We start from the raw sequence: 25144 nt of genomic DNA on the forward strand, positions 1-25144 counted from the left end.
GTGGCAGGGGGGGGCGTGTGGTTTTCAGTGGCAAGGGACGGCGTGTGGTTCTCAGTGGCAGGGGACGGGGTGTGGTTCTCAGTAGCAGGGGGGCGTGGTTCTCAGTGGCAGGGGAGCGTGTGGTTCTCAGTGGCAGGGGAGGCGTGTGGTTCTCAGTGGCAGGGGTGGGCGTGTGATTCTCAGTGGCAGGGGGTGGCGTGTGGTTCTCAGTGGCAGGGGGCTCTCAGTGGCAGGGGGTTCTCAGTGGCAGGGGGCTCTCAGTGGCAAGGGGGTTCTAAGTGGCAGGGGGGGTTCAGTGGCAGGGGCGTGTGGTTTTCAGTGGCAAGGGGGGGATCTCACTGGCAAGGGAGGGGGCTCTCAGTGGCAGTGGGGGGTGTAAGTGGCAGGGGGGGTCTCAGTGGCAGGAGGCGGCGTGTGGTTCTCAGTGGCAGAGGGGGAGTGGTTCTCAGTGGCAGGGTGGCGTGTGGTTCTCAGTGGCTGGGGGGTGGCGTGTGGTTCTCATTGGAAGGGGGGGTCTCAGTGGCAGGGGGGCGTGTGGTTCTCAGTGGCAGGGGCGGCGTGTGGTTCTCAGTGGCAGGGGGGGCGTGTGGTTGGCAGAGGGGGCGTGTGGTTCTCAGTGGCAGGGGGGCGTGTGGTTCTCTGTGGCAGGGGGCGTGTGGTTCTCAGTGGCAGGGGGCGGCGTGTGGTTCTCAGTGGCAGGGGTCGGCGTGTGGTTCTCAGTGGCAGGGGGGGGCGTGTGGTTCTCAGTGGCATGGGGCGGCGTGGTTCTCAGTGGCAGGGGGGCGTGTGGTTCTCAGTGGCAGGGGGCGTGTGGTTCTCAGTGGCGGGGGGCGGCGTGTGGTTCTCAGTGGCATGGGGGGGCGTGTGGTTCTCAGTAGCAGGGGGGCGTGTGGTTCGCAGTGGCAGGGGGCGGCGTGTGGTTCTCAGTGACAGGGGGGCGGCGTGTGGTTCTCAGTGGCAGGGGGCGTGTGGTTGTCAGTGGCGGGGGGCGGCGTGTGGTTCTCAGTGGCCGGGGGGGGCGTGTGGTTCTCAGTGGCAGGGGGCGGCGTGTGGTTCTCAGTGGCAGGGGTCGGCGTGTGGTTCTCAGTGGCAGGGGGGTGGCGTGTGGTTCTCAGTGGCAGGGGGAGGCGTGTGGTTCTGAGTGGCAGGGGGGCGTGGGGTTCACAGGGGCACTGGGGCGGCGTGTGGTTCTCAGTGGCAGGGGGCGTGTGGTTCTCAGTGGCATGGAGCGGCGTGTGGTTCTCAGTGGCAGGGGGCGTGTGGTTCTCAGTGGCAGGGGGGCGTGTAGTTCTCAATGGCAGGGGGGCGTGTGGTTCTCAGTGGCTGGGGGGTGGCGTGTGGTTCTCATTGGCAGGGGGGCGGCGTGTGGTTCTCAGTGGCAGGGGTCGGCGTGTGGTTCTCAGTGGCAGAGGGGGGCGTGTGGTTCTCAGTGGCAGGGGGGGCGTGGTTCTCAGTGGCAGGGGCGGCGTGGTTCTCAGTGGCAGGGGGCGTGTGGTTCTCAGTGGCAGGGGTGGGCGTGTGGTTCTCAATGGCAGGGGGGCGGCGTGTGGTTCTCAGTGGCAGGGGGGCTCTCATGGGCAAGGGGGGTTCTCAGTGGCAGGGGGACTCTCAGTGGCAAGGGGGGGTTCTAAGTGGCAGGGGGGGGTTTCAGTGGCAGGGGGAAGCGTGTGGTTTTCAGTGGCAAGGGGGAGATCTCACTGGCAAGGGAGGGGGTTCTCAGTGGCAGGGGGGGGGGGGTAAGTGGCAGGGGGGGGTCTCAGTGGCAGGAGGCGGCGTGTGGTTCTCAGTGGCAGAGGGGGAGTGTGGTTCTTAGTGGCAGGGTGGCGTGTGGTTCTCAGTGGCTGGGGGGTGGCGTGTGGTTCTCATTTGAAGGGGGGTGTGGTTCTCAGTGGCAGGGGGCGTGTGGTTCTCAGTGGCAGGGGGGCGTGTGGTTCTCAGTGGCAGGGGGTGTGGTTCTCAGTGGCAGGGGGGGCGTGTGGTTCTCAGTGGCAGGGGGGGCGTGTGGTTCTCAGTGGCAGGGGGGCGTGGTTCTCAGTGGCAGGGGGCGTGTGGTTCTCAGTGGCAGGGGGGCGTGGTTCTCAGTGGCAGGGGGCGTGTGGTTCTCAGTGGCAGGGGGGCGTGGTTCTCAGTGGCAGCGGGGGAGTGTGGTTCTGAGTGGCAGGGGGGCGTGTGGTTCTCAGGGGCAGGAGGCGGCGTGTGGTTCTCAGTGGCAGGGGGGCGCGTGTGGTTCTCAGTGGCAGGGGGCGTGTGGTTCTCAGTGGCAGGGGCGGCGTGGTTCTCAGTGGCAGGGGGGCGTGTGGTTCTCAGTGGCAGGGGCGGCGTGTGGTTCTCAGTGGCAGGGGGCGTGTGGTTCTCAGTGGCAGGGGGGTGGCGTTCTCAGTGGCAGGGGGGGGCGTGTGGTTCTCAGTGGCAGGGGGCGTGTGGTTCTCAGTGGCAGGGGGGCGTGTGGTTCTCAGTGGCAGGGGGGGCGTGGTTCTCAGTGGCAGGGGGCGTGTGGTTCTCAGTGGCAGGGGGGCGTGTGGTTCTCAGTGGCAGGGGCGTGTGGTTCTCAGTGGCAGGGGGGCGTGTGGTTCTCAGTGGCAGGGGGCGTGTGGTTCTCAGTGGCAGGGGGGCGTGTGGTTCTCAGTGGCAGGGGGGGCGTGGTTCTCAGTGGCAGGGGGGGCGTGTGGTTCTCAGTGGCAGGGGGGGCGTGTGGTTCTCAGTGGCAGGGGCGTGTGGTTCTCAGTGGCAGGGGCGGCGTGTGGTTCTCAGTGGGGGGCGGTGTTCTCAGTGGCAGGTGGGGGGCGTGTGGTTCTCAGTGGCAGGGGGGCGTGTGGTTCTCAGTGGCAGGGGGGGCGTGTGGTTCTCAGTGGCAGGGGGGGCGTGTGGTTCTCAGTGGCAGGGGGCGTGTGGTTCTCAGTGGCAGGGGGGGCGTGTGGTTCTCAGTGGCAGGGGGGCGTGTGGTTCTCAGTGGCAGGGGGGCGTGTGGTCCTCAGTGGCAGGGGGGCGTGTGGTTCTCAGTGGCAGGGGGGGCGTGTGGTTCTCAGTGGCAGGGGGGGGCGTGGTTCTCAGTGGCAGGGGGCGTGTGGTTCTCAGTGGCAGGGGGGGCGTGTGGTTCTCAGTGGCAGGGGGCGTGTGGTTCTCAGTGGCAGGGGGGCGTGTGGTTCTCAGTGGCAGGGGGGCGTGTGGTTCTCAGTGGCAGGGGGGGCGTGGTTCTCAGTGGCAGGGGGCGTGTGGTTCTCAGTGGCAGGGGGCGTGTGGTTCTCAGTGGCAGGGGGGCGTGTGGTCCTCAGTGGCAGGGGGGCGTGTGGTTCTCAGTGGCAGGGGGGCGTGGTTCTCAGTGGCAGGGGGGGCGTGTGGTTCCCAGTGGCAGGGGGGGCGTGTGGTTCTCAGTGGCGGGGGGCGTGTGGTTCTCAGTGGCAGGGGGGCGTGTGGTTCTCAGTGGCAGGGGGCGTGGTTCTCAGTGGCAGGGGGCGTGTGGTTCTCAGTGGCAGGGGGCGTGTGGTTCTCAGTGGCAGGGGGCGTGTGGTTCTCAGTGGCAGGGGGCGTGGTTCTCAGTGGCAGGGGGGCGTGTGGTTCTCAGTGGCGGGGGGCGTGTGATTCCCAGTGGCAGGGGGGGCGTGTGGTTCTCAGTGGCGGGGGGCACGTGGTTCTCAGTGGCAGGGGCGGCGTGTGGTTCTCAGTGGCAAGGGGGGCGTGTGGTTCTCAGTGGCAGGGGCGGCGTGTGGCTCTCAGTGGCAGGGGCGGCGTGTGGCTCTCAGTGGCAGGGGCGTGTGGCTCTCAGTGGCAGGGCGTGTGGTTCTCAGTGGCTGGGTGTGTGTGATTCTCAGTGGTAGGGTGGAGTGTGGTTCTCAGTGGCAGGGGGGCGTGTGGTTCTCAGTGGCAGGGGGCGTGGTTCTCAGTGGCAGGGGGCGGCGTGTGGTTCTCAGTGGCAGGGGGCGTGTGGTTCTCAGTGGCAGGGGGGGCGTGTGGTTCTCAGTGGCACGGGGGCGGCGTGTGGTTCTCAGTGGCAGGGGGGCGTGGTTCTCAGTGGCAGGGGTCGGCGTGTGGTTCACAGTGGCAGGGGGCGTGTGGTTCTCAGTGGCAGGGGGGGCGTGGTTCTCAGTGGCAGGGGGGGCGTGTGGTTCTCAGTGGCAGGGGGGCGTGTGGTTCTCAGTGGCAGGGGGGGCGTGTGGTTCTCAGTGGGGGGGGGCGTGTGGTTCTCAGTGGCAGGGGGGGCGTGGTTCTCAGTGGCAGAGGGCGGCGTGTGGTTCTCAGTGGCAGGGGGCGTGTGGTTCTCAGTGGCAGGGGGGGCGGCATGTGGTTCTCATTGGCAGGGGGAGGCGTGTGGTTCTCAGTGGCAAGGGGGCGTGTGGTTCTCAGTGGCAGGGGGGCGTGTGGTTCTCAGTGGCAGGGGGGCGTGTGGTTCTCAGTGGCAGGGGGCGTGTGGTTCTCAGTGGCAGGGGGGGCGTGTGGTTCTCAGTGGCAGGGGGCGTGTGGTTCTCAGTGGCAGGGGGGCGTGTGGTTCTCAGTGGCAGGGGGGCGGTGGTTCTCAGTGGCAGGGGGGCGTGGTTCTCAGTGGCAGGGGGCGTGTGGTTCTCAGTGGCAGGGGGCGTGTGGTTCTCAGTGGCAGGGGGGCGTGTGGTTCTCAGTGGCAGGGGGGGTGTGGTTCTCAGTGGCAGGGGGGGGCGTGGTTCTCAGTGGCAGGGGGGCGTGTGGTTCTCAGTGGCAGGGGGGCGTGTGGTTCTCAGTGGCAGTGGGGGGGCGTGTGGTTCTCAGTGGCAGGGGGGCGTGTGGTTCTCAGTGGCAGGGGGGGGGCGTGTGGTTCTCAGTGGCAGAGGGGCGTGTGGTTCTCAGTGGCAGGGGGCGTGTGGTTCTCAGTGGCAGGGCGGAGCGTGTGGTTCTCAGTGGCAGGGGGGCGTGTGGTTCTCAGTGGCAGGGGGCGTGTGGTTCTCAGTGGCAGGGGGCGTGTGGTTCTCAGTGGCAGGGGGGGGCGTGTGGTTCTCAGTGGCGGGGGGCGTGTGGTTCTCAGTGGCAGGGGGCGTGTGGTTCTCAGTGGCAGGGGGGCGTGTGGTTCTCAGTGGCAGGGGGGCGTGTGGCTCTTAGTGGCAGGGGGCGTGTGGCTCTCAGTGGCAGGGGGCTTGTGGCTCTCAGTGGCAAGGGGGGGCGTGTGGTTCTCAGTGGCTGGGTGTGTGTGTGATTCTCAGTGGTAGGGTGGAGTGTGGTTCTCAGTGGCAGGGGGCGGCGTGTGGTTCTCAGTGGCAGGGGGCGTGTGGTTCTCAGTGGCAGGGGGCGGCGTGTGGTTCTCAGTGGCAGGGGGGGGCGTGTGGTTCTCAGTGGCAGGGGGGCGTGTGGTTCTCAATGGCAGGGGGCGTGTGGTTCTCAGTGGCAAGGGGGGGGGCGTGTGGTTCTCAGTGGCAGGGGGCGGCGTGTGGTTCTCAGTGGCAGAGGGGGGGCGTGTGGTTCTCAGTGGCAGGGGGGGGGCGTGTGGTTCTCAGTGGCAGGGGGGGGCGTGTGGTTCTCAGTGGCAGGGGGGCGTGTGGTTCTCAGTGGCAGGGGGGGGCGTGTGGTTCTCAGTGGCAGGGGGGGGCGTGTGGTTCTCAGTGGCAGGGGGGTGGCGTGTGGTTCTCAGTTGCAGTGGGCGGCGTGTGGGTCTCAGTGGCAGAGGGCGGCGTGTGGTTTTCAGTGGCAGGGGGGCGTGTGGTTCTCAGTGGCAGGGGGGGGCAGGTGGTTCTCAGTGGCAGGGGTCGTGTAGTTCTCAGTGGCAGGGGGCGTGTGGTTCTCAGTGGCAGGGGGGCGTGTGGTTCTCAGTGGCAGGGTGGCGTGTGGTTCTCAGTGGCAGGGGGGGGGCGTGTGGTTCTCAGTGGCAGGGGGCGTGTGTGGTTCTCAGTGGCAAGGGGGGGGGGGCGTGTGGTTCTCAGTGGCAGTGGGCGGCGTGTGGCTCTTAGTGGCAGGGGGCGGCGTGTGGCTCTCAGTGGCAGGGGGCGGCGTGTGGCTCTCAGTGGCAAGGGGGGGGGGGGGCGTGTGGTTCTCAGTGGCTGGGTGTGTGTGTGATTCTCAGTGGTAGGGTGGAGTGTGGTTCTTCAATTTTTTTTTTTTTTTTTTTTTTTTTGTATGTTTGAATGATGACTCCGTTGTTTCCAGTCCTACATGTTTCTTCTTTCATATTAAATTCTTAGTTCGTGATTTTGTTTTGTATATTTTTTTTTTAATTCTTTCGTTCTGATCCATATTCGGTTGTAGGAAAGGTTTTCTGTGATCTAAAAAACTGGCTTACGATCCCTGGTTCCTCTTCTCATCCCGGCCGCTGTGCTAGGATCGTACCTGTTGTTTTTGACACACGTGCCTTCTCTCTCGTGTGTCTTATGTATCTTCTGCTCCATCATGAATCTCTTTGTTTGCACTGGCTTTGTATATATCATGCTTGTTATGAGCAGTGATATACATCTCCACGTCCATAATATTAATCTGAAAAGTAATTTGTGTGCGTTTAGTCAAAAGGTTCCTTTTCTATTGAATATTTTTCCTCGGCTATAGTGTTCGCCGCTGCGGTAATTCAGTTGGTTTTAATAATCTTTCCGGAGAGTTGAAAAATATAGTTTATTCAAAAATAGTAACATGATCAGTCATTCCCAAAGCAATTTTTTTTGTCAAATTGTCGATCTACATAGCTATTTAGCTCCCAGACGGGACGTCTGGGAGCTAAATGTTAAGTCCAACAAAAATTGAACATCCTTCCCTCGCTTCCTGTCCTCTTACCTTGAGACAGAGGAAGAGATAAAGGAAAAGTTGAGATAAAGGAACTCTTCCATGTGTGTGTGTGTGTGTGTGTGTGTGTGTGTGTGTGTGTATGTGTGTGTATGTGTGGCGTTGGAGGAGGGGGAGGACATGGGACTTTTCCAGAAACACCGTGTGTGGATTTATCTTTTGTGCTTCAAACGTTTTAACTTAACAAAACTCGTCGTTTCATGATGTCGCAGTCAATCATTCCTTAGCTTACAAGCACTTCAAGATGCAGTCTTAGGAAGCATAACGTTCATGATATTATCTTTGAGAAGCAGCCGAGCACCCGCCCTCCACCCGGACACTTCAGTAGTCACGTGCTCTTAGTACATACACTCCAAGCTCGGCACACTCATGACCAGCAGGCGAAGTGCAGGCCAATGAACCAGCCGTCCTGCACCCTGTGGCGGACTGAAGGGCTACACAGTGCTCAAGCGGTCCAGGAAGAAGGATGATGCGTTCTGGGTTACTGCTGGGGGATCCTGGAGGACGTGAAGGGGCGGGAAGTGCCCGGCGGGAGGGGCTTCAGATCGTACACTAAATACTGCAGGAAGTAGAAGTCAAGGGGGTCCCGGATCTCGTGGAAACTCACCACCAGGTCGCTGAGGCTCTCCGCGCCCTGTATGAAAAAGAAAAAAAGAAAAAAAGAAAAAAATCGTCACTTTTTAAGAATGGTAACAAAAATGTGCGCGGAAAGATTATATGGGTTTGTGCAATAGAAAGCTGCTCTTGTAAAAATGAGTAGTCAACACTGTAGGGCATGCAGTTGATTTAAAAATTACTAAATATTTCACTGTCGCGTGCATGTGAACATGTAATGCGCGCACTAACAAAGACCGTAAAGAGACAGTAATAAAGCAAAGATCTCTTAAGAGGTTCGTAAACTATCATGATATCCTTCTCAGCCTTTGGAAATAGTTGAGTGAAAGGTTGAGTGGATTTAGACAGGTGCCGGGACAGTGGAAATGAAAGGCTATAATGACAAAGGACTTACAAGGTGGATTTCGTATTTGCTGAAGTTTAGAAGCCACTCGAGGTCCGGGTCTGGCCTTGGCTGGAGGAAGCGGCGCGGCGAGCACGGCAGGAACCTCACCCGTCCCAAGGGGTCGCGCGTGTCTGCGGCACGCACACCTGAGGGGTGAGATAAGAAAAAGAAAGAGATAAGGGAAAGGAAATAGTGAGGGCCGAGGAAACGCCGCCCCGCCCCGACAAGACTTTCACCAGTCACATCACACACACACACACACACACACACACATACACACACGGCTGGCTGTCTCGAGAGAGACCCGCAGCAGACCAAGAAGTAAATTACACACACACACACACACACACACACACACACACACACACACACACACACACGCACGCGCGCGCGCGCATCGCACATATCCAGCCACACATTTGTACTTGGCCGTATCCAGAGACCCGTCACTTCTGAGCTCCGATCTCAGTGTGTGTGTGTGTGTGTGTGTGTGTGTGTGTGTGTGTGTAATTCACCACGGCCTGATCATGAGTTGGACTCGCTTTCCCCAGCAGGTACCCTCCCGACGAGAGCAAGTGCTCTGATTAACGCGTCGATCTCTGGGTACTGCCAGGACCTCACACACCACACACCCCATCCCCCTTGCTCAAGGGGGGACAGTAACCACTCCTAGTCAACCGAAAGAATCCGGCCTGAGCGGGGCTCGAACCGCCGCCTGTTTGGCCGTTAAGCCTCGCAGCGCAGCGCTCTACCGATTGAGCCACCGGAGCGGTGTGTGTGTGTGTGTGTGTGTGTGTGTGTGTGTGTGTGTGTGTGTGTGTGTGTGTGCTCAGGGGGGATGAATAAATTCATAAAAAAACTGTTTTGGTGGTTTCGCGCCAACTTACCGAGTGCAGCCATGCAATAGCCCATGTTGACGTCCTCGAAGGCTGTTTGTCCCGGGGGTCGGCAGCGGGAGGGGGCGTGGGAGGCCTGCAGGCGGGTGAGGGCGGCGCGGCTCAGCACGTAGCCTGCTCCGCCGCTCATGTAGGTCACCTCCTCCCCCTCCTGCAAAGAGGTCGCGGTCTTTTGCTGCCTCTTGCCTTTCTCGTGCGTCACACCTCCCTCAGTTGAAAGCAAAATAGGTCTGAGGCGTCACATTGATCATGCCGCATACTTCTGATTCCTCCTTTTCTTTTTCTATACAAAGAAAGGACATGAAACCTCTGTACAGAGAATAACACAGCTAAGAAAAGGTAACGTGGCTAAATGTTCATTCTCTGTGGGAAGGTCCAGATAAAGGCGAAGGGAGTGCGGACGCGCCTAACATCACCATAGCCGATCTAGGAGTCAGGACGTTTCCTAAGTAAAAGAAGGTAATGTTATACTTGTATTTCGTAAAGAATCCTTATAACCAAAAACTAACTAAAATTATGAGTATTCTTTTTCTTGAACACCGCATTCAATAAACAACAGAACAATAATATGAAAATACGTATAGCTACCGTTGCCAGATTGTCGTACTCAGAGCATAGTATTTAACTGACGCCTAACTATTGCCAAGAAACATCAGGATCTTACTCTTTTAACGATAACTATAAATTAGTTTCGTTATTGGATCCCAGAAGACAGTTTTGGGGCAGGAAGTCGGGAAATATAAGCGGCTGAGTCTGACAATAATCTGTGGCCGAGGCAGCAGCAGCCTGCCATATTGCGGGTGTCAGATACCTAAAATAGCATACTTTTACTGCGCAAAGCAGGTGATGTCACTTATTGTGACTTCGTGAGCTTTCACATTTATCTATTTGTGTATATTTCATGGTGGCAAAACTTAAATTACTAATTTCATTTTTACCAGTGACACGAATATGTGCCTGTTTATCACAATAGAATTTCACTCTAATAAGTGAATCAGACTCCACAGAAATATTACGAGTGTGTGTATGAATGAATACAAAGATAAGCACATACTTTGATTTAAATCTAGGATGTCTCGTGGATCATTAATAAATAAAAACAAAATATCCGGCTAAGCTACTCTTTAGCCCATTACCTTTAATGGCGCCCAAAAAACAGTCCCTCCGCCAAATTTGTACCCCGCATTTGGTGATGTTAGGTGCGCCTAATAGGATTTAATAAGGACAAAGGCACGCATTGATTTACATAAAGAGCAGCAGATGAGTGGAATAACGTAAGTCGTGTAGGAAGCGCAATCAAGTTTGAAACTCTGCAGCAAGTTGGATGGGGTGAAAAATGCCTATAGACTTTCTGGAGCTTCTTTAGGTTGGCCGACTGACTGCCCTCTTGAAAACACTTGTCGTTCATCGTGTTTCCGTGTTTTCTGACTGTCAAGCGTCCCAACCCTCAGCCCTCCCAGCCGCCCTATCATGCTACCCACCTCCGGCCGGTAGACGAGGGAAAGGCCGAGGTACAGAGGCTCCGCTGGATCCAAGGGCCCCAGGAGTTCCAGCAGGTTAGGGTAGAGCAAGAAAGTGTCATCGTCCACCTTCACGAACCAGTCAGCCTCCGACGCGTTCACTTGCAGCAGCCCGTCCAGCACCTTCCCCCAGAGGTCCTCGTAGCTGGGGAAGGGAGACGCCACAGCCCGTATTGTTAAACGTATCGGCACCTCAGATCGCCTGTTTGAAAAGCCTCTCGCAGAAGTTGCTGGAATTTTCATGGCCGGTTTTGTGTTCCTAGTTATAGCTTCGCACGACTTCTCCGCCATGAAAAAGCACCCATGGAAACCGGATTAATCTTCTCTGTGGCTTTGGGAAATAGTCGTCGTGGGAGGCTGATACATACATATAGTGATGGAAGGCGACACGGGAAGATACAGGGAGGTTATGCATGAAAAATAAACACGTCTTAACTCTTATTTACAGGCGGGGTCTCTTCAGGCTATGTAACTGTGGTGTCAGGGATTCTAGCGATACTTAGGTCTGTGTAATCTATTCTTCGAAGGCTAATTAGTCCACCTATTTCAAAAGGCTCTCGGAGAAGTTTTCGAGGTTTCCATAGGTGGTTTTCTGAGCCCGGCGGTAGTTTTGCAAGGCTGCTGCGCCGTGAAGGGGAAAACTTTCATGACAACTCGACGTAGCTCCTCTCTGCATGGCTTTGAAAAACAATCGTAACTAGAGCCACAAAAAATTGACACTACGAATGTTAAGTGTTCTGTCCTGATTAGTTAAGCACATTGACCTTGGACATTAAATAATCACTATAGTCTGTTCACTTAAGCTAGCCTAGGCAGGTTGGAAAGCTTGCAGCTGATTGGCTGCTCCGCTCTCCCGCTAACACTCATGTCGGACCACATCTTGCAGGCTCGAGTGAGACATGTTTCTTTATTATATGCCATAGCTCACCTCATATACGAGCTAGCCAGTTTTGGTTGACACCATCAGCCTCAGCAGTGACTGTAGAATCAAGATGTATTTTAAAAACTCGACAAAACAAAAAAGAAAATGGTATTACAATGAGCTGAACTATGAAGATGTTAAAAAAATGTTTATAACATGTTTTAATTATGCTCACTATTTTAAACAGTTGTTCATTGACTGCAGAAATATATGATTACATGACGTAGGGAAATCTCTCATGAACACGATAGTGTGATCAGAATGCAGATGAAGCTCCACATATTGAAAACACAGGGTTGTTTATAACAACATGTCACTCGCCCCAACCATCATGGCGCGCGCGACTTTTTTATTTATTTTTAACATCATCATACAGTGTCTCGAGCGCCGTAATGGTTGGGTCGAGTGAAATGTTGCTATAAATAACTCTGTGTTTTCAATACGTAGAACTTTAACTGCATTCTGATCACACTATCGTGTTCACGAGAAATTTTCCTGCGTAATGTAATAATATATTTCTGCAGTCAATGAACAACTGTTGAAAACAGCGAGCATAAGTAAAACATGTTATAAACATTTTTTAACATCTTCACAGTTCATCTCATCGTAATACCATTTTCTTATTTGTTTTGTCGAGTTTTTAAAATACATCTTGATTCTACAGTCACTGCTGAGGCTGATGGTGTCAACCAAAACTGGCTAGCTCGTATATGAGGTGAGCTATGGCATATAATAAAAAAACATGTCTCACTCGAGCATGCAAGATGTGGTCCGACATGAGTGTTAGCGGGAGAGCGGAGCAGCCAATTAGCTGCAAGCTTACCAACCTGCCTAGGCGCCAGGAATCTAGCTTAAGTGAACAGACTATAGTTATGGAAAGAAAACTGTAATATTGGAAAAAGTAGATACACAAAAAAATTCATTGTTACGATGAGGCCAAACACTTTTTTTTTTTAAACAAAAGAGCCGGCTCAAGGGCAACAAAAATTATATATATATATATATATATATATATATATATATATATATATATATATATATATATATATATATATATATATATATATATATATATATATAGAGATAGATAGAGATATAGAGATAGATATATATATATATATATATATATATATATATATATATATATATATATATATATATATATATATATATATATATATATATATATATATATATATATATATATATATATATAAGCCCGCTACTCGCCGCTCCCACAACAGAAAATAGATAAGAGTAGCCAAAAGAGAGGTCAATTTCGGATGGAGAGGTGTCTTGATACACTTTTCTTGAAAGAGGACAAGTCATAGGCAGGAGGAAATACAGACGAAGGAAGGCAGTTCCAGAGTTTACCAATGTAAGGGATGAAAGAGTGAAGATGCTGGTTAACTCTTGCATAAGGGGTTTGGACAGTATAGGGATGGGCTAGAGTGGACAGTCGAGTGCAGCGGGGCCGCGGGAGGAGGGGAGGCATGCAGTTAGCAAGTTCAGAAGAGCAGTCAGCGTGAAAATATCGATAGAAGATAGAAAGAGAGGCAACATGGCGGCGGAATTTAAGAGGTAAAAGACTATCAGTAAGAGGAGGAGAGCTGATGAGACGAAGAGCCTTAGACTCCACTCTGTCCAGGAGAGCTGTGTGAGTGGAGCCCCCCCACACATGAGATACCTACTCCATACGAGGACGGATAAGGCCCCTGTAAATGTATAGCAACTGTGCGGGGTAGAAGAACTGGCGGAGACGGTACAGAACGCCCAGCCTCGAGGAAGCTGATTTAGTAAGAGAAGAAATATGAAGTTTCCAGTTGAGATTTTGAGTTAAGGATAGACCGAGGATGTTTAGTGTTGAAGAAGGTGATAGCTGAGTGTTGTCAAAGAATAGGGGATAGTTGTTTGGAAAATTTTGTCGAGTGGATAGGTGGATAAACTGTGTTTTTGAGGCGTTGAAGGACACCAGGTTCTTCTTGCCCCAATCGGAAATAATAGTAAGGTCTGAGGCTAAGCGCTCTACTGCCTCCAGCCTGGAATCGTTTAGTTCCTGTTGGGTGGGTCTTCTATTTAAAAAAGTTGAGTAATGCAGAGTAGAGTCATCGTCGTAAGAATGGATAGGACAGTTCGTTTTGGAAAGAAGATCATCGATGAACAATAGAAAGAGAGTGGGAGATAGGACAGAACCCTGCGGGACATCACTGTTAATAGGTTTAGGGGAAGAACAGTGACCGTCTACTACAGTAGAAATAGAACGGTCAGAAAGGAAACTGGAGATAAAGGTACAGAGAGAAGGATAGAAATCATAGGAGGGTAGTTTGGAAAGCAAAGATTTGTGCCAGACCCTATCAAAGGCTTTTGATATGTCAAGTGCAATAGCAAGGGTTTCACCGAAACGGCGAAGAGATGATGACCAAGAATCAGTTAGGAAGGCAAGGAGATCACCAGTGGTGGTGGCTGAGTGGTAGCGTGCTGGGCCCACGTTCACCGCGTGATGGACGACGCGGGTTCGAATCCCCACGCTTCCACCTCGGATTTTTCAGTCACCGCCGAGTGGCTTAAAACTACCCACATGCTGTCCTGAAGACCACCCATCAACCCGGACTCTAGAGGAAACCGTCCAAGTGAATCTAGAAGGAGTACCGGGGGGCAGCATGAGCCAAGAGAAGATGGCGCCACTATAAACACTTGCCTGCGCCATGACGGGTTGGCGCCGACTACCATCCAGGCCCCTCAAAAAAGAGCCTACCGGCGCTAAAGGCGTTCACGTACAAAAAACAACAAAAAAAACGCCCCTTGCGGAACCCATACTGGCGATCAGATAGAAGATCAGAAGTGGAAAGGTGCTTTTGAGTTTTCCGGTTAAGGATTGATTCAAAATCTTTAGATGGACAAGAAAGTAAAGCTATAGGACGGTAGTTTGAGGGATTGGAACGGTCACCCTTCTTTCGTCTCTGCCTATCAACATCTACCTTTCCTTCCTGCTGGAAGTATGCCTTTGTACAGTCTGTGCCTAAGAAGGGTGACCGTTCCAATCCCTCAAACTACCACCCTATAGCTTTACTTTCCTGTTTATCTAAAGCTTTTGAATCAATCCTTAACCGAAAGATTCAAAAGCACCTTTCCACTTCTAACCTTCTATCTGATCGCCAGTATGGGTTCCGCAAGGGGCGTTCTACTGGAGATCTTCTTGCTCTCTTAACTGACTCTTGGTCATCCTCTCCTAGCCGTTTCGGTGAAACTTTCTCTGTTGCGCTAGACATATCGAAAGCCTTCGATAGAGTCTGGTACAAGTCTTTGCTTTCTAAACTGCCCTCTTTCGGATTCTATCCCTCTCTCTGTTCCTTTATCTCCAGTTTCCTTTCCTGCCGTTCTATCTCTGCGGTGGTAGACGGTCACTGTTCTTCCCCTAAACCTATCAACAGTGGTGTTCCACAGGGCTCTGTCCTATCACCCACTCTCTTCCTGTTATTCATCAATGATCTTCTTTCCATAACAAACTGTCCTGTCCACTCATACGCCGACGACTCCACTCTGCATTATTCAACTTCTTTCAATAGAAGACCTTCTCAACAGAAAGTACACGACTCCAGACTGGAGGCTGCAGAACGCTTAACCTCAGACCTTGCTATCATTTCCGATTGGGGCAGAAGGAACCTTGTGTCCTTCAATGCCTCAAAAACTCAATTTCTCCACCTATCATCTCGACACAATCTTCCAAACACCTATTCCCTATTCTTCGACAACACTCAGCTATCACCATCTTCAACACTAAACATCCTCGGTCTATCCTTAACTCAGAATCTCAACTGGAAACTTCACATCTCTTCTCTCGCTAAATTAGATTCTTCGAGGTTGGGCGTTCTGTATCGTCTCCGCCAGTTCTTCTCCCCCGCGCAGTTGCTATCCATATACAGGGGCCTTGTCCGCCCTCGTATGGAGTATGCATCTCACGTGTGGGGGGGCTCCACTCACACAGCTCTTCTGGACAGAGTGGAGTCTAGGGCTCTTCGTCTCATCAGCTCTCCTCCTCCTACTGATAGTCTTCTACCTCTTAATTTCCGCCGCGATGTTGCCTCTCTTTCTATCTTCTATCGATATTTCCACGCTGACTGCTCTTCTGAACTTGCTAACCGCATACCTCTACCCCTCCCGCGGCCCCGCTGCACACGACTTTCTACTCATGCTCATCCCTATACTGTCCAAACCTCTTATGCAAGAGTTAACCAGCATCTTCACTCTTTCATCCCTCACGCTGGTAAACTATGGAACAATCTTCCTTCACCTGTATTTCCTCCTGCCTACCACTTGAACTCTTTCAAGAGAAGGGTATCAGGACACCTCTCCTCCCGAAATTGACCTCTCTTTCGGCCACCTCTTATGATTCTTTTTTAGGAGCAGCGAGTAGCGGGCTTTATTTATTTTTTTATTATTGTTTCTTTTTTTTTGTGCCCTTGAGCTGCCTCCTTTGTTGTAAAAAAAAAAAAAAAAAAAAAAAAGGCACAGGTTGTATGAAGGCATACTTCCAGCAGGAAGGAAAGGTAGATGTTGACAGGCAGAGGCGAAAGAGTTTGACCAGGCAGGGTGTCAGCACGGAAGCACAGTTTTTAAGTACAATAGGAGGCACTCCATCAGGTCCATAAGCCTTCTGAGGATTGAGGCCAGAGAGGGCATAGAAAACATCATTATTAAGAATCTTAATAACAGGCATAAAGGAGTCAGAAGGGGGATGAGTAGGAGGAATATGCCCAGAATCGTCCAGAGTGGAGTTTTTAGAGAAAGTTAGAGAGGAGTTCAGCCTTAGAGATAGATGAGACGGCAGTGCTGCCGTCAGGACTAAGGAGAGGAGGGAAAGATGAAGAAGTGAAGTTGGAGGAGATGTTTTTGGCTAGATGCCAGAAGTCCCGAGAAGAATTGGAAAAAGCAAGGTTTTGGCATTTTCTATTAATGAAGGAGTTTTTTGGCTTGTCCTATTAAGCTTCATAAAACGTCTTTGCGACTGATTTTAGGGGAAATTGAGCAGCAAATTTGTGTTGTAACTCTGGAGCTCTTGTTCAGGAGTCATTGGGAGACCTGAGGCCATGTTCTCAAACATTTCGAGACGTACCCTCCCACACTTGGTGAAGCAATCCCAGATGTTGTGGGTGTTTCCATGGCTAGATTTGAATCTAGAATAGTTTGACAAGGCTTCTGCGCCATGAACGTGAAAATATACTCATGAGAACCCGCCTAATCTTCTTCGTGGTCTTTGAAAACATTTGTTTTCAGAGCAAAATGACACCTGAGGTTACGGGCCCTAAAGTCGGGGAGGGACCATGCCGTCTATGTGTTAGCAAAGTGACTCCATGTGTAGACCATCTGGCCTCTTGTAGTCGACCTTTTATCCTCGTGTATCTCTATGTACGATGAAGCTGCATCGCCTTAGACACAAAAACAGTATGCACGCACCTTGAAAACTTGGATAAAATGACGTTCTGGAGAGTGTCATCTTGAGTGGAAGTGAGGAAGACAGTGTTAGGGCACGCCCCGCGCCCCCAGTGGCCCCACGTGGCCTTCACGTGGCTGGCCCTCCTGTGGTGGTACTGAGGCGAGGTCACCACCAAGCACATGACCCGCGGCGTCTTTCTCCACGACTCGGGGTTGAGTTTGCCCGGCTCGTCCTTGTGTACAGTCCTGACGAAGCGTCCGCGGGGAAGGGGCGTCGGGGCCTGCTCCGCCCGCTGTCTCCCCGGCCTGTGGGGCTGAAGTGGTGTAGTAGGTGCACGCATGTATTCACTTAGTTGTATTTACTTAGTTGTAGTGTACTTATCTAGTTGTAGTGTACATTATTAGTTTCGTGTTATCTTGCACTCCATGTCCAATTATATCCAGTGGGTTTTTTTTTTTTTTTTTTTTTTTTGTGTGTGTGTGTGTGTGTGTGTGTGTGTGTGTGTGTGTGTGTGTGTGTGTGTGTACGCGTGCGCGCTCCTAGCTATAATTTTACAGAACTGAGTGAAGTTCGTAATGTTGCGTCCTGACAAACTATTTGGTCACATCCATATAACTGTATTGAACATTAAATGTTTGCCAAATTAGTGTAAGGTAAATACAATTGTAGAAAAAAATTATGTTGCCCTACAAAGTCCAGCGTCATCTCTCTTTGGTCGTTAGGCAACTCACAAAGTGTGTTTCTTACATATGTGTCAATACATACTGTTTTAATACTGTTTATAATTATGAAAATAAGAGAATAAGGATATTCTCGATGTGTTCCACTATTTTCTAACCTGATGACAGACTGCGCAGGAACGGCGGGGTTAAGAAAAATGTTGCATGCACATTATAGAACGCTTGCTGAGCTCTCGATTGGCATGAATAATCATCGTACGACCAGTGGGTACAGAGCCAAATGATCTCGATGTTCTTTCGACTTCAACGCACGCTGTACACCAACGGGAAGAGACGAAAAATTAAACAAAATGCTGAAAGCAGTTAATATTATTATTTTTACGCGCACTCGAATGGTATATGAACGATCCTCGTCTGCAACCAATAGTAACTGAGCCAGAAGTCTGAGGACCGAACTCTTTCCCGGTGATACAAGGTGTACTTGAAGGGGTGTCTATAGATGCCTGGTTGGTTAGCGATGTCTTGGCGACTATGCTGATACCCGAGAGAGGTGCATGCCCGTGTGTAGAATGACCAGTAGAGGCAGCGAATGGAGCAGGGATAGTGTTAATTTCACGATAAAAATCCGGTTCTAAGTGTTATTTTATATGTATATACGGTCAGGCCATCACCCTCCCCTGTGCCAAGTCCTGTGCAGTAGGTTCTACTCAGACACCATACGAAAGTTGGCCGCGAAAGTTTGAGATAACGTAAAATTGACCGATTTCTATGAGATTTTCGAAAGCAGTATTTCGTAAGCTTATCAGGAAAGATTGAAGGGAAATTTTTCGGGGCATAATTATTCATGTCCCAAATTGCGATTTTCACCGGTTGCTTATACCCGTAAGTGTACCAGAAGATAACTAAGAATAATTGCCAAAATGTTGTTCGTATTCATCATGCGATATCTTTATGAATTGACCTTGGACATTAAATGATCACTAGTTACTGGAAGAAAACTGTGATATTGGAAAAAGTAGACGCAAAAAATTCCATTGTTACGATGAGGCCAAACACATCGGGGTGTTCTAATAAGCTTCATAAAACGTATATTTCGTCCAGATTCACAGAATGAATGATATAGTCAGCGAAGTAAGGCTGATACTGAATCTTACGAAGAATTCATATGCCTGTTAGTATTAAAATATACTTAGGATTATACAATATTTCAAAAATTACATAGGTTTATATCACTATCGCCCGCCTCTGAGGAGGGCGCTAATGTTTTCCCCGTTGTCTGTTTGTCTATTTGTTTGGTTGTCCGTCACTAAGATATTTAAAAATAGATGACACACAGTCACCAATACATATGGTAAAGTCTCTGTCGGGGGGGTCCTACACTCCTCGGAACACAGGAGAAATTGGTCTACTCGGGAGACTGAGACCTCGGGACGTCTGTCACGGCCATGAGCGTGTGGTTTCCGTCCCACAGGTTTGGTCCGGCCCCTTCCCGATGCAGTCATATAAAACTGAGTGAATGAGCCTGCACATTCGAAATATTAAGTATCACCCGCCATACTGGCCGGGCAAGATTTTATTTTAAAGGTGATCACCATGATTCATTCAGTGAGGTTTTACATTGGATTTTAACACAAAGTTGAACCCCCCTTGTGCTAAGCGAAGAACTTTAAGTATTCATTTATTCTCCATGCATCATTCAATTGATTTTTATCATTTTTTTCCAAAAGTTAATCAGTTTGAGATATTCACCGGAGGCTGTTTTCGTGTGTATTGCGTGTCTGTTTCCGCTTTATATATATATATATATATATATATATATATATATATATATATATATATATATATATATATATATATATATATATATATATATATATATATATATATATATATATATATATATATATATATATATATATATATATATATATATATATATATATATATATATATATATATATATATATATATATATATATATATATATATATATATATATATATATATATATATATATATATATATATATATATATATATAGATATATATATATATATATATATATATATATATATATAGATATATATATATATATATATTTCATTAAAAGTGATTGTCAGTTCAGCGTTGATTATTTTCTTTAAGATCTTCTCTTTTAAGGAGTGTCTTATTCTCTTTAGGGACTTTGTTGATGGTATCCCGTAGGATATCATCTGCGGGGATACCATCAGCAAACTCCCTAAAGAGAATAAGACACTCAGACAAAAAGAGAACATCTTAAAGAAAATAATCAACGCTGAACTGACAATCACTCTTAATGAAACATGTTTACGAGAAAATCTCTCTCTCTCTCTCTCTCTCTCTCTCTCTCTCTCCCTAACATTTTGATTTCAGGAGTTCTACCACGGACTTGGGCGGAGAGCGACTTTTTCAGTAAGGCCTTCAGCCTAAACAACCGCTTACAGACTCTTTGCAGGGAGCTTGACGTGGAGTTCCTAAACGCATGGGACAATTTCTATGGACAATATGAACTTTTCCACAGGGACGGATTGCACCTTTCTCCCATCGGGGCAGCCAGACTCGGAAGGCTCCTCAACGAAGCAGTGCGTGTCATCCGAGCAAAAAACGAGTCACGGCCACGTCCCTCCACCCCGCCCGTGTAAATAGACGCCTTGCATCGCAACAAACCCGTAACCGTGATCCCGCAAGTACCACCACCTGTATTACCAAGCCTCTAGATAACTTAAAAATACTTAGTTTCAATGCGCGTAGCCTAAGAAACAAATTTGATGAACTGAGATGTCTTGCTTTAACAGAAAATTTTGACATAATTGCTATAACCGAAACATTTATCGACACCACAAATATTGATTTAAGTTCCGAATACAACATAGATGGCTACAGACTCTTCAACAAAGATCGTGTAAACCGTAGAGGCGGTGGCGTCGCCCTTTATGTCAAAAAGCTATTTGCAACCCACCGACAAAACACCGGGAAACAGTAACGTTGAACATTTGTGCGTGCGAGTAAACATTGCAAAAGTCAATTTAAATATATCTGTCACCTACAGACCTCCTGGGCAATCACTGATGACGACCTTGAAATGTACAGCGTCTTAAGGCAGTCACTTAATAACAACGACTCACTGATATTAGGAGACTTTAACCTCCCCCATATCGACTGGGCGACACTGTCAGGCACAGAAGGCGAGTCACATAGAATGATCGAATTTCTAGAAGAAAATTATCTAAGCCAAATGGTTTCTGAGCCAACTCGACAAAATAATATACTCGACCTTGTTATAACGACCCAAGATAACCTTGTCAGTAGTGTCACGGTAGGAGAACACCTCGGTTCTTGCGATCATAAATTAGTGCGCGTCGACATTAAAGCTCAATCATCAGTGACTGAAAATAAAGTAAAGGTGCCCAATTTCAAAAGAGCTAACTTCGTAGAAATCCGACAAAAACTAACAGAAATACAACTATCAGATGACGGCAACGTAGAGGAAGCCTGGCTAAGCCTTAAAAATCACTTACTCACTCAGCAGAACACATTCGTCCCCTTGTGCGAGAAGCGAATTAACACTAATAAAAGCCCACCGTGGTTTAATAGCGAAATTAAACAATCAGTCAATGAGAGAAAATTGTTTTACAGGTTAAAGAAAGAACAAAGCACGCCCGAGAACATTAGACTCTATAATGATGCCAGGCGACGAGTAAAAGACTAGTAGGTCAGGCAAAGCGTAGACATGAAGAAAATATTGCAGCCAACTGTAAAATAACCTGAAATCTTTCTTCAGTTACATAAACAACAGAAAGGCGATCAAAAGTGGTATTGGACCTTTAACAAACAGCGACGGTGCACTAGTGACTGACAGCCAACACATTGCAAACCTCTTAAACAATTACTTTTCCTCGGTGTTTAATACTAACAGTCTTCCTCTCGCTACCACCAACACCAGTACTATTGTAAATCTCGAGCATGCATTGCCTAATTTTGAAATAACAACCGATGAAGTCCTTAAAGCTCTCCATTCACTTAAAACAAATAAAAGTCCTGGACCTGACAAAGTATATCCAACTCTGCTGAAAGAAACGAAGAGCGAAATACTCTCCTCACAACCGTATTCAATATGTCCTTGCGACAAGGCATCGTCCTTCAGATTGGAAAAAGGCTAACGTGACACCGATTTTCAAGAAAGGAGACAAAAAGTACCAGGTAATTACAGGCCCATTAGTCTAACTTCGGTTGTAGGTAAGCTACTTGAGGGCATAATTAGAGACAAAATTGTGAGTTACCTTGAAAGCCACTCATTGATTGGGGACTCACAACATGGCTTCCGAAACAAAAGATCCTGCCTATCAAACCTATTAACCTTTTATAACGACCTCTTCACTGTTTATGACGTAACCAAATCACTGGACGTAGTCTATCTTGATTTCCAGAAAGCGTTTGATAAAGTCCCGCATCGTAAATTACTTTACAAATTAAAGCAAATAGGTATTGACGGTCAAGTAAACCAATGGATCGCGAATTGGTTGAGCAACAGACAACAAAGAGTAGTGATTGACGGATTTAACTCAGAGTGGGCGCCTGTCACTAGTGGCGTCCTCAGGGCTCGGTCCTGGCCCAGTGCTCTTCATTATTTACATCAACGACGTGGATGTTGGACTCAATAACCGCATTAGTAAATTTGCAGACGACACAAAGATTGGTAACTCGGTTCTCACTGACGAAGACAGGCAAAGCCTCCAAGAGGATTTGCACAAAATTTCAGCTTGGTCGGATAGATGGGAGATGCCCTTTAACGTAGACAAGTGCCAGGTCCTTCAAGTTGGAACGAGGAATAAGAAGTTCGAATACGAAATGCGCGGCGTTAAACTCAAAAGCGTTCAATGCGTCAAAGACTTGGGGGTCAAAATCGCGTCAAACCTCAAATTCTCACAGCAATGCATCGATGCAGCAAATAAAGCGAACAGAATGTTGGGCTTCATTAAAAGAAACTTTGTATTCAAGAATAAAGATGTAATACTCCTGCTCTACAACAGTTTAGTCAGACCCCACTTGGAATATGCGGTACAGTTTTGGTCCCCCACCATGCAAAGGATATTGCTAAATTAGAAGGTGTTCAGCGTCGGGCAACGAAAATGATCCCTTCCTTGCGCAACAAATCCTACGAAGAAAGGCTTATCCTTAACATGTTCTCTCTGAGAAACGTCGCCTCCGAGGAAAATTGATCGAATGTTTTAAAATACTTAATGGTTTCACGAATGTAGACAGATCAACATTGTTTATGATCGATGACAGTCTGCGCACGAGGAACAATGGCGTAAAACTCAGATGTAGACAAGTAAATTCAGATTGCACCAAGTTTTTCTTCACCAACGTTGTAGTGCGAGAATGGAATAAGCTTCCACCATCAGTGGTCCAGTGTAACACGATTGACTCCTTCAAAAATAAGCTCGACCGTCACTTCCTTCAACTTAATATCAACTAGAGCAGAAATGCAACGTTTTGGAGTCTTCTGATTAATGTAAAATCACTTAGGTTTAGGGACAGACCACCAAGTCTGGACCATGGGGTCTGTGTGGTCTGATTTTCTATGTAAATCTATGTAAAAAATATCTCTCTCTCTATATATATATATATATATATATATATATATATATATATATATATATATATATATATATATATATATATATATATATATATATATATATATATATATATATATATATATATATATATATATATATATATATATATATATATATATATATATATATATATATATATATATATATATATATATATATATATATATATATATATATATATATATATATATATATATATATATATATATATATATATATATATATATATATATATATATATATATATATATATATATATATATATATATATATATATATATATATATATATATATATATATATATATATATATATATATATATATATATATATATATATATCCGTGACGGACAGAAGCAGAAAACGATAATGGTGACAGCAGCCATCAAAATTAAGTTTTCGGCCAGTATGGCGGGCGATGCACATTCTTTAGGATTCGCTATGAATAGTTTCCTGGAAAGTCTGAAATATTCACCTAAGGATGTTCTCGTATGGTTGATGACAGTCACTCATTTTCTTTTAGATATTTTGGTAAAGGATCAACAGACAGGTGGACAGCGACGAACACACTATCGCCCTCCTTGCAAGTGGCGAGGCGCGTGTTAAATGAAATAGCTACATGTTGGCCGCCCACCGCCAACGCTCCTTCAAGTGGGCGTCCTGTTTGTCATGACTCACCGCAGCAGGAGGAAGTAGCCTAGCCAGGCGGCCAGACACACGCCCGCCACCAGGCTGACGTGCCGCCACCGCCTCACCGTCACCACGCCCATGCGGCGGAAGACGTGCACACCTGTGGCTAGTGCCCGTCCGGGTGAAAGTCCGTGCGGTGGGCACCCACTTCACAAATTGTCTCCACGCAAGAAGGAAAAAATCAGACTTTTATGTAGTACCTTTAATTTGTATATGTTTTCTGAATAGTTTGGGGAAATTATAACATTTGGCCGCCCTTTGTCACAGCCCTCGCGGCCAACCTCTGCCGACTCTGCACAGCCTCACCCTCGCTTCCTTCTCAGAGCGACTCCTGTGCGTGGTTCGTTATCCTTTTCTTGTCATGATTTCTTTTTACTGAATCTCCGGATACACCGTGTCTTGTGTATGTTTTCTGATATTAAGTTTTGGTCTTGCCTTGTATACTTCCTGCAAGTAAGGGTTGTCCGTTTGCTTGTTTCATAATGTGCCTCCTGCAGCCCACCACTGCTTCCCGTAGTAGGCAGGCACACTGATGAGGATCAAACACATGCCAACACAAACAGCTGACTAACACAACCTCTGAAGGAAGAGAGAAGGGAGGGCTACATGCACATGATCCTAATTGGGGCAAACTGTTACTAAAATATTCCTCCACCGCCACTCACGAGTCCCTTCCACTTTAAAAAGTTGAAGCAATGTGCTTCTAACACACCAAAGTAAGAACACACTCCCAGCTTCACTGCCCCGGAGAAACTGGCGTGCGGTGTGGCCCGATGGCTCTGATTAGATGCGATAGTGAGATAAGGCTGAAGGTGGCGGGGCCGCGTGCTGACTTTACTTGTCCGTCAGACTCGACAACTTGGGCTATGGCGGAGAAATAACAATATTTCGTCTCGTCCATGCGTTACAATATGTACTGAACAGTAACCAAAGACTTTTCTTCACACTAACAATCCTAAACTGGTGCATTTTCTTCAGTAGGATTATTCATGTTACCATTGTTATGTTCACGTCCAAATTTATGGATAGTGAGATTAAAGCCGGTATTTCACGGGAACGTTTTGCTCGGGACCCAGACTTTCGAGCGGTGACTTTCGCCGAGCTGCTGAAGAAACATTGACATGCACTAATCATACGAGGATGCTACGTTTGATGGGCAATCTTGGTCTTGATCTTGACTTTCAGGGACCGTATACCTACTTTCAAGTAGAAATAGATGTTGATTAATTTCTGTCAGTCATATTATGTTTTAGTATAGTTATTCTTACACCGAAAACAAAAATGCATTTACATTAAACTCATACCTCACCCTTCCTCCCTCCCTTCCTCACCTCACCTAGATGAATGATATGAATTTAAGAGTTGCTCAGTTGATACAAATACGGCTGGAGATTTAAATGTAATGGTTAACAGTTTTAAAGACAGAAAAGGCAGAAGGTGAATGAATAACAAGTGTTCACGAGTAGTATTGTGGAGCGAAAACATTGATTGCAAGACTTGATCAGAACCCAACTAGGAATAAATACGATGTATACATGCAAAGTCCCTACCTATAAATTTTCAAAGTTGTTGTTGATTTGTCCTCCTAGGGGAGGGCACGGGCTGGTGAGCCC

At 48.5% G+C, this 25144-nt stretch overlaps 1 protein-coding gene across 3 annotated transcripts; it reads right to left on the reverse strand.

Moving 5' to 3' along the window:
* Positions 1-6535: 6535 nt before the first annotated feature.
* Positions 6536-24334, reverse strand: LOC126983438 (glycoprotein-N-acetylgalactosamine 3-beta-galactosyltransferase 1-like). Of its 3 annotated transcripts, none has more exons than XM_050836152.1 (7): positions 24244-24334; positions 23520-24110; positions 16519-16811; positions 10104-10287; positions 8614-8830; positions 7736-7872; positions 6536-7360 (listed from the first exon to the last, which is right to left on the reverse strand). In XM_050836152.1, the coding sequence occupies exons 3-7, from the start codon at positions 16677-16679 to the stop codon at positions 7208-7210; spliced, it is 852 nt and encodes a 283-aa protein (XP_050692109.1). In that variant the 5' UTR covers positions 16680-16811; positions 23520-24110; positions 24244-24334; the 3' UTR covers positions 6536-7207. The 3 variants fall into 3 exon arrangements, with proteins under 3 accessions (XP_050692109.1, XP_050692102.1, XP_050692107.1); XM_050836145.1 differs by having other exon boundaries at positions 6539-7360; positions 16519-16803; XM_050836150.1 differs by having other exon boundaries at positions 6545-7360; positions 8614-8773; positions 16519-16803; positions 24244-24333.
* Positions 24335-25144: the final 810 nt, after the last annotated feature.

This window comes from Eriocheir sinensis, chromosome 5 (genome assembly GCF_024679095.1).
Source record: "Eriocheir sinensis breed Jianghai 21 chromosome 5, ASM2467909v1, whole genome shotgun sequence".
Taxonomy (NCBI): domain Eukaryota; kingdom Metazoa; phylum Arthropoda; class Malacostraca; order Decapoda; family Varunidae; genus Eriocheir; species Eriocheir sinensis.

Coding starts and splice junctions, on each gene's coding strand:
- LOC126983438 (XM_050836145.1), bottom strand. CDS start 23,611: ATGGGCGTGGTGACGGTGAGGCGGTGGCGGCACGTCAGCCTGGTGGCG. Junction 16,804..23,519: donor GGCTACTTCCTCCTGCTGCG/GTGAGTCATGAC, acceptor TCAGCCCCACAG/GCCGGGGAGACAGCGGGCGG. Junction 7,361..7,735: donor GCAAATACGAAATCCACCTT/GTAAGTCCTTTG, acceptor TTTTTCATACAG/GGCGCGGAGAGCCTCAGCGA.